At 42.6% G+C, this 8,280-nt stretch overlaps 1 protein-coding gene across 1 annotated transcript; it reads right to left on the bottom strand.

Annotated features, from left to right (window-relative positions):
* Positions 1-3,439: 3,439 nt before the first annotated feature.
* Positions 3,440-7,959, bottom strand: isl2b (ISL LIM homeobox 2b). Its single transcript, XM_062393652.1, has 6 exons — positions 7,840-7,959; positions 7,272-7,461; positions 6,696-6,958; positions 5,476-5,756; positions 4,660-4,827; positions 3,440-4,208 (listed from the first exon to the last, which is right to left on the bottom strand). Exons 1-6 carry the CDS (start codon positions 7,895-7,897, stop codon positions 4,092-4,094), a joined length of 1,077 nt encoding a protein of 358 aa, XP_062249636.1. The 5' UTR covers positions 7,898-7,959; the 3' UTR covers positions 3,440-4,091.
* Between the last annotated feature and the right edge of the window lie 321 nt (positions 7,960-8,280).

The following is an 8,280-nucleotide window of genomic DNA, read 5'->3' as shown; positions in this document are numbered from 1 at the left end:
AGATGACATGATTTCACTGGACGTCTGGAAGAGATCTCTTCAGAATCTCCCTTCAGAATATCAATAAGAAAATACGACACTGATGCTTTGTCATATTTCTTAACTCTGTTGAACCCATGTGTTACAAATAATAATCTGCAAACGTAACCCCAAGGCTCATTTTGCTAAATTCAATTGTCCTAATAGTGACTGATTTCGCAAAACCTTTATCTTTACATACATTTCTATTTAGTGAATGGTCAGTAAATGATGTTTTAAATCATCCTGCACAACAATGATGAATACTGAGTTAAGAAATGGTTGTATTGCACTGTACAGGTAAAAGTAATGAAAACATTGAACAATATCTCTATTCTCTGTCAGCACGAATTAGAAACTACATTTTGAATATGAAGAGTTTTGTAATCTGTGATTAGTCGACCATCATTAACCTCCATGGAGGTGCAGACTTAGAATGTTACCAATATAACACACTGTCCCAGACAATACTGACATTACAGTGCATACATCTGTCATGTGTTCCATGTTTTTTTCCATCTCTAGAAACTTAAATCTAACCAGACTAAAGTACACATCCTGGCTCCCTGGGTGGAAGGTGCTGTTCAGCAGTGTGTGTGTTTGTGTGTCAGTGACCGTGCGTTGACTCGTGCTGTGCGGAGCAGAGCGGCCGGGCAGGAGGCAGCTCCTCCCGGGCGGGCGGGCGGGCCGGGTGATCTAATTACGCCCGCCCGCTCTGCCAATTAGAGAATTACATCACACCTCTAAATGGACCCGGCCTCTTAATCATTAATGATACGGTGTCATTGCCTCTGACAGACAGCGTCCTGTTGCATCGTGCGTGGCAACTCGACACAGCAGCGTGCACACTGCTTTTCTCACGGACCTCATCACATATAACGTGGGGGGGGGGGGGGGGGGGGGGGGGACTGTCCAATGAGTTTGTGATCAGAAGAAATAAATTAATTGGCTAATAATATGTTGTGTTCCATATTAGAATCAGTGCACAAGTCCATATGTCCCCAGTATGTTCCAGTTCAAATGATCTTAAACGAGTGTATTCTGCAGCAGTGTGTGTGTCTGTGAGAGTTCGTGTTTGTGTGTATGTGCGTTTGTGTGTGTGTGTGGACAGGCATCACTGGCGTTTGTTTAGGATCTTGTTGAACACACAGAGGGAGAAACGCCCTCTGATAGACTGTGCAAGGATCGTGTGGCGCCCAGGTACAGTCAGTCAGTCAGTCAGTCGTGTTTTTACGGCTGTCAGAGGAGCTGATCTCTGATCTGTAGGAACCGCTCGCACTGACACACAGCAGCGATGGAGCGGAAAACTTCACATGGAAAATAAGCTTTAACTGCGCTGCACCGTTGTAGCCTGTAATTATTTTTTTGTGATTAATGTAATTGTGCATTTTAAAGGTTTATCCGCAAATCTCGCAAAGGGTGGTGGCGTCCTGTCCCTAGCATCCAAAATAATGATAAGATTTACATTTTATTTGAATTTAGAGCGTCTGTATTTGCACGCACAGGAAGAAAAAAGCTGATATTTTACATTATTTAAATGTCCTTAAATTACTACGCTTTTATATTTCACTGGCATTTGGAAAACATTTGTTTGATACCAACATTGTAAAAACTTTTTAATTATTTTCCTTATTTTCTATGAGATCTTATTCCAGGCCTATATACCCATACTAGAAAGCGTGTTCTGGACACACATATGACACTAAAATGATTTTCTGCCGAAGATTGGTTGATACAGGCCTGCATTCTTGTCTGTGAACGCCATTGTTATTCTCCTCTGTTATCTTAATCTGCTCGTATTGTTCACTTATCTTATTTGAAATAGCTCAATTACAAATATATTATCTGTCTTTTGTCATTCAAAACTTCCGACAAAGGCCTGCTGGGGGGAAAGGGGGAAGGGGGGGGGCGTTTGTTGACACGTTTCACTTTACGCCGATGGAAGGTGTAAATGTCAAAATACGTTCATCAGTCACAGTGTCCAGAAAATACAGTAAGTAGCGGTAATTACGGCACCAGGAGAATTTACTTTTTTCTTGTGAAAGACTATGGACATTAGTCTCTTGCCACGAGACATGTTCTGAATTCCAGCCTTTTAAAAATATATCAAAACCAATACAACTTTTGGGCGAGTGAACTCATCCCAACTGGTTGGCAGGTTTTATTCACTGCTTAAATTCTCAATATAATTTTCTTCTTTTTTTTTACATGAATTGGAAGCATTTAGAACAAATCGCCTCAAAGATGAGATATCGTGAAAGTGAGTTTATTGCAGCACACGTGCTCGAAATAAAAACGTGCTTACAGGTCGTCGGTGCACATACATTGCGGCTCTGTGTTGTCGCGCACTCGGTGAAAAGGGGGGGGGGGGTCAGCACGTTTAGTCTGAGCTGTCGTCTTGGCTGACCCGTGCACAATAACGCTGAAGGAAAATAAACCGAAGAGTTGAAGTGACCCTTTACGAGCTGCTCCCTGCTCCCCTCACTTAAGAGGGGGGCTATGAGGAGGTTGTGTGTGTGTGTGTGGAGGGGGGGCTGTTTGGTTTAGTTTGTTGTGGCTTCAGTCAGTGTATCGCTTGCAGGTGATGCCAGGACTAGATAAGAGGTCGCCGATCCCTGCGCGCTGTCTAGACCAGGCCTGTGACTCAACCAGAGAAACTGGACCGAGCACAATTTACAGCAGATTTTTGCCCCCGAGATAGTAAATGACCACCGGCCGATGACCGAGGGGGGGGCGCCACGAGATGGAGAGGGGGTGATAAGCCAGCAGGACCTTTAGGCTTCAGCTCGGGCAGGGCAACATAAGAACCCACCAGGAGAAACTCTGCAACTGAAGATTAACATCAGTTTGACCACACAGTGAATCGATTCCTCTAATCATCCAGGAGATCTGCATTTTTTTAGTAATGTATTTATATAGTTACGATATGTTTATTGTAATCTATTTATTTTGTTACATTCTATTTGTTGAAATGTATCTATTTTGTTACGTTGTATTTGTTGTAATTTTTTACACTGTTAAATTGTATTTATTATTATGTATTTATATATTTACATCGTATTTATTGTTATGTATTTATTTTGTTACAATGTATTTAAAATGTTATATTGTATTAATTGTAATGTATTTATTATGATGTGCTTATTTAGTTACATTTTGTTATAATGTATTTATTAAGCTACTTAGTATTTGTTGCAATGTATTTATTGCAATTTAATGATCTGGAGCCTAAATTTAAACTGATTTCTGCGTTAGACTATTTTAGATTATTGCAAAGTGTTTGTTCCTAATTTCAGACCTGACTATTTTTTATAAATTCAATATCATCATAATTCTATGTAAAACCAGACAGTAAGGAAAAACGGGCCTGTACAAAGATTTCCCATGAAGCCACTTTATGTATTCAGCTTTTTATTTTTTTTATCAGTTAATAATAATAATCCCTTTACGAATCGCTTTCCTACCAATAAATAATATAACAATAATTTACTTTTTTTGTTCGAGAAGCTCAAACAACCTGTATCCTGCCCCTTAACATAAAGTATTTTTACAACACGAATATTTTGCAGATTATCATGCTCTGACTTTAAGACAAGAAAGAGTCAACTGGACTCGACAACGCAAATAGACGTATCAAAAAGCAAAAAGTCTCAGGTTGAAGAAACGAGACACAATAAGATCACAATAAAATGTTCATCTTTTTGGACGTGGAAATGTCTCCATGTACTGTTTCTGCTTGGAACGTTGGTTGTAGTATATCCACCGGGTCTTCTGTACATCTTCTGTCCCCGTAACAAGTCATGCAACATTTTGTTCTACTCAGTTTTTGTCAATAAAGTCTCCAAAGATGAAAAAAAAAAAAAAATCGGAGTCAATCGGTGCTTTTCTTTGTTCCGTCTCCTCCGTGTCAGGTAAGAATAAAAAAAAAAACACTCTCTCCTCTCTGAAGTCGATGTGATGAGCTGGTCACATGCAGGGGAGGGGGGCCGGGATCATGCTGCAACTGTCCTTGCAGGAGTGGAGGGGAGCGGGGGAGGAGGGGGGGTTGTTGAAGATGGGGGGGGGGACCCGTCTCACGTCTCCACCGGGCTGGGTACCATACTGTTGGGGGTGTCCGGTAACTGAGAGGACAAAGAAGTCACGTCGCTGCCCGAGGAGTTTCCGAGAGAGCCCGATTCAGAGAAAGACACCTGGAGAGAGAAGGGAGACCGTGTTGGAATATATATACAGCAGATAGGGACTTTTATTTTGAAAAGTCCATAGCTATAACGCTGAGGATGACCCCGTGAGTGAGTGTGCGTGTGTCCGCGCGCATTTCTATCTATAGTTATGATGCCCAATTTTGGTTCAATACCATTATTGTGAAGATATTTTGGCTGGTCCTCTAAAATTCAATTGGCTGTTTTAGGGTTAAGACTTGGTTTTAGGTTTAGAATTTGTTTTAGCTTAGGGTTAGGGTAAGGGGCTAATGCATTCTGTCTGCGAGTGTCCTAGAGAAATGCAAGATTGTGTATGAATCATATTCATACAAGCAATATAATTAACAAATAGATATTGCTTTGTTTTATCTGCCATGATGGATGGATGGATGGATGGATGGATGGATGGATGGATGGATGGATGGATGTCCTGAACACACACCAGTTGTTGGAAGGCTGGCTGGTCCAGGTCGCTCTGCAAGGCGAACTCACTCAGGGCCTTCCATGGAGGCTGGTAGGTCTGGACCTCCACTTGGTTCCCGTGCATGTTGCTCTCATGTCGGATTGGACTCCCGGCCACGAGAGGCGTCCCTGTGAGGCCCTGGAGGTTCTGATGGAATACAAGAAAAAAAACGGCATAAACATCTAGTCCCATCAGACAGCCTCTAGAACCCAATCCTCCGTTTTGAAAAGAACAAGCCCTTATAATTGCCACAATGGAATTATGCAGACAGAGGCGTTTTTCTCATTAAGTTTCCTTTGTGGAGTGGAGCGGAGATTGATGTGTGGTCTGTTCAAGCAGAGGCTGTGTCATTGATGCAGATGGAGCATGTTTGCAGAGGATGTTTTTATCTTGGAGGTCAAGCAACTGAAGCCAAAGCAGTTGATTCATTATTCATTGACTTAAAGTTTGAATACAGAACAGCACTGGAGCCAAACTGGAAAGGTTGCACGAGTCAGTTTTGCTCCAGTAAAGTGTAGACACGAGTAGGACTACACACGGTTAATTTAAGGAAAAACGAAAGGTTAACTATAATCTGCAACAAGTGTTGATCACAGGGCATTTCAAAGGCCATGTCAATCTATTTTTTAGTTAAAAACATAATTAAGCTGTTAGGTTTTGTTCCTGTGCATCTGCTTGTCATAAATTTATAGGGATTAATATCAGCCAAAACAGCATAAAGGGACGATGAACAGTGACAGCCAGGGAGACATGTAAAGATAGTAATCAAGTGGCCCGACTTACGAAGATGCTTACAGTCTTATCACTGTGCTGCTGCTGGAGATGCTTTATGAGCAGCGTCTTCTTCTTGTCCTTGCAGCGCTTGTTCTGGAACCAGACGCGGATCACCCGCGGGCTGAGGCTGGTCATCTCCACCAGCTGCTCCTTCATCAGCGCGTCCGGCCGCGGGTTGGCGTTGTAGCAGGTCCGCAGCGTGTGCAGCTGCTTCTCGTTCAGCACCGTCCGCACCCGCGTCGTCTTCTCCGACTGCTTGTGCGCGTGGTTCCGATGCGGGGCCTGTCGCACCGTGACCGGGTCTGCAGAGGACGGGGAGAGAGTTAGAGAAGGGAGGCCTCACACCGCAGCATGCTCATCTCCATGTGTGCTGCTGGCCTGATCGTTTCCTCATGCAGGAAGAGACAATCATATTTATCAGTGATTCAGGAACTTTTATCAGATAAAAGACTGAACTGGTTTAAATCACAGGCTCAGGACAATAAGAATAAAGTATCGCTTTGTCTTCGGATGACAAGACTTTATTTTATTTTTTCACTAAATCATAAACCTCTATTAAACTTGAAAGATGGAGTCCTGTTTGAGCCATTGCACGGAGCTGTGTAAGTGATTTCAAAACGAGGAAAACGAGGGAATGAATGAATATTATTCACAAATTTGCCAATTGCTTTGTTTTGGTTTTATTGGATCTCGCCCTCTAAACGCACGCACAAGCACACACACACACACACACACACACACACACTCCTGCAGCTGCGACTCGAATAGCAGATTATTCAGATAATGGCAACAGAGCTGGTTAGCGCTAATGAGATCAATTATGAAATTAGCCTAAAGAAAGGTCCCAGCAGAAACTTTACACACACACACAGACAGTCCCGTGCGCGTACACTCATATACACACACAAAGACACACTGAGAAGGACTACAAACAAATTATCAAGATGTTAAAGAAGAACGGAAAAAAATAATTTTTAATCTTCATTATTGTTCATTTATTTCCCCTAAACTTATACAGTCCGATTTTCTGTAACAAAGTTAAATTAAAATGCTTGAATTATGTATAGTGTTTACAAGTATTTATAATACAATTTCTGTCATATGCCTAGATTTAACTTTAGCAGCAGGCGTTGTATTTGGGATTACACCTAAACAGGGGGGATTTGGCATCAATAATAATAATAATAGTAGTTATTATTATTATTATTATTATTATATTATTATCATTATAATAAACTGACCTGCCAGGTGAAGCGCTCTGTTGGAGTGGACGTGTCCGGGGCTGATGGGGCTCCCTGCGGAGCTCCTCTCCAGCAGCAGGCTGTGGTCCGCCCGGCACAGCAGCTCCTCTTCCCGCAGAGAGAACTCGTCTCCCGGCAGCAGCTGCCGGCTGCACACCGAGCACCGAAAGCACTCGATGTGGTACACGTTATCCCGGGCCCGCATCACCAGGTCGCTGCTGCTGAAGCCCAGGTTGCATTTTGCGCATTTTATTCCAAACAGCCTGGAAAAATGTTCAGAGAATTAAAAATCAGAGGAAATACGAATTAAACCGAAGACAACTTTCGGCTTATACATCTAAGTTTTGAGATGAAGACTATTTAAATGCTCTTATACTATATTTTTATACTTTAATTAGAGATGTGCTGTGGTGTTTATTTGTATTATTATAAAATTGTATATTAAGCTGTGCAATGAAGTTTTGTGCTACATGCACAATAATTATGTTATTAGATCTGAGCTTTAACTTTTCTTTTAAAATGACTTCAGCCTATATAAGAGTATAAATAAATATCGCTGATTAATAATACCCCTACCTTACATAATCTCTTTTGCAATAAGTTTTTCCGTCCCGGACGAAACAAGTGCAGGACTCATCCAGGTACTGGCTGCACTCCGCGCACTTGAGGCAGGCTGCGTGCCACTCCAGGTCGGGAGAGACTCTCAGTATGTACTGGTCATGGATCTGACTTCCACAGCCGACACACATCGCGAATCCTGGCTTCTCTGCAGAAGAGAGTGAACACACAGACGAATGAGTTCAACCACAGACGAATACAATTACTTTTTTCTTAAATACATTGAAATGTAAAAATGCAGATTGTGCGTGTCAGTTTGGCAGTGATCTCTTTTTGCAGACTGGACAAGTATCGGTGTTATGTAACAGATGGAGACTTGTGCGTAAAACAGGATAATAGTAATAACAAAAAGCACCAACATGGTGAATAATAATAATGCATAATAGTGAATAATGCATTATTAGTAAAATGAGTTTTGGTACTCGATCCACAGCTGAATATATCGCGTCCATGAAGCCACTGCGACGCAAACACAATCTGCCCACTACTTTAAAGTGCAGCGCGCACGTTCCAAGCGTGTACTTACTTTTGGAATGATCCCCCATATCACCCAAGAAAGAAGAGCTGAAAATAATATCCACCATACAGGACGGAGGACGGGGACTCGCTGGAAGTGCAGAAAAGATGTGAGCGGCTGACTGGCCCTCCGCCTGCCTCCCTGATAAACTTGTGTCTCCCCGGACTGGAGGAGGGGAGGGGGCCATGAGGCTGCAGGGTCCCACACGCACTCGCTCCTCTGACGTCATGACGTCCACGCTGGCCTCCTCCAATCGGGATCCGCTTCCACCTGCGAATTAGATGCATGAATAAATCTGGGGTGTGTGAGAGTGTGTGTGTGTGTGTGTGTGTGTGTGTGTGTGTGTGCATGTGTGTGTGTGTGTGTGTGTGTGTGTGTGTGTGTGTGTGTGTGTGTGTGTGTGTGTGTGTGTGTGTGTGTGTGTGTGTGTGCATGACATATAGGTTGATA

Source organism: Platichthys flesus, chromosome 1 (assembly GCF_949316205.1).
Source record: "Platichthys flesus chromosome 1, fPlaFle2.1, whole genome shotgun sequence".
Taxonomy (NCBI): Eukaryota; Metazoa; Chordata; class Actinopteri; order Pleuronectiformes; family Pleuronectidae; genus Platichthys; species Platichthys flesus.
Note: the sequence above shows the minus strand (reverse complement) of the source record. Positions and strands in the feature narration are given on the sequence as shown.

Excerpts from the sequence above, each read along its gene's own strand:
- isl2b (XM_062393652.1), bottom strand. The coding sequence starts at position 7,897 with ATGGTGGATATTATTTTCAGCTCTTCTTTCTTGGGTGATATGGGGGAT. Across the intron at positions 5,757-6,695 it reads CAGAGCGCTTCACCTGGCAG|ACCCGGTCACGGTGCGACAG; the intron begins GTCAGTTTATTA and ends CGTCCTCTGCAG. Across the intron at positions 4,209-4,659 it reads AGCCAGCCTTCCAACAACTG|GTGTCTTTCTCTGAATCGGG; the intron begins GTGTGTGTTCAG and ends TTCTCTCTCCAG.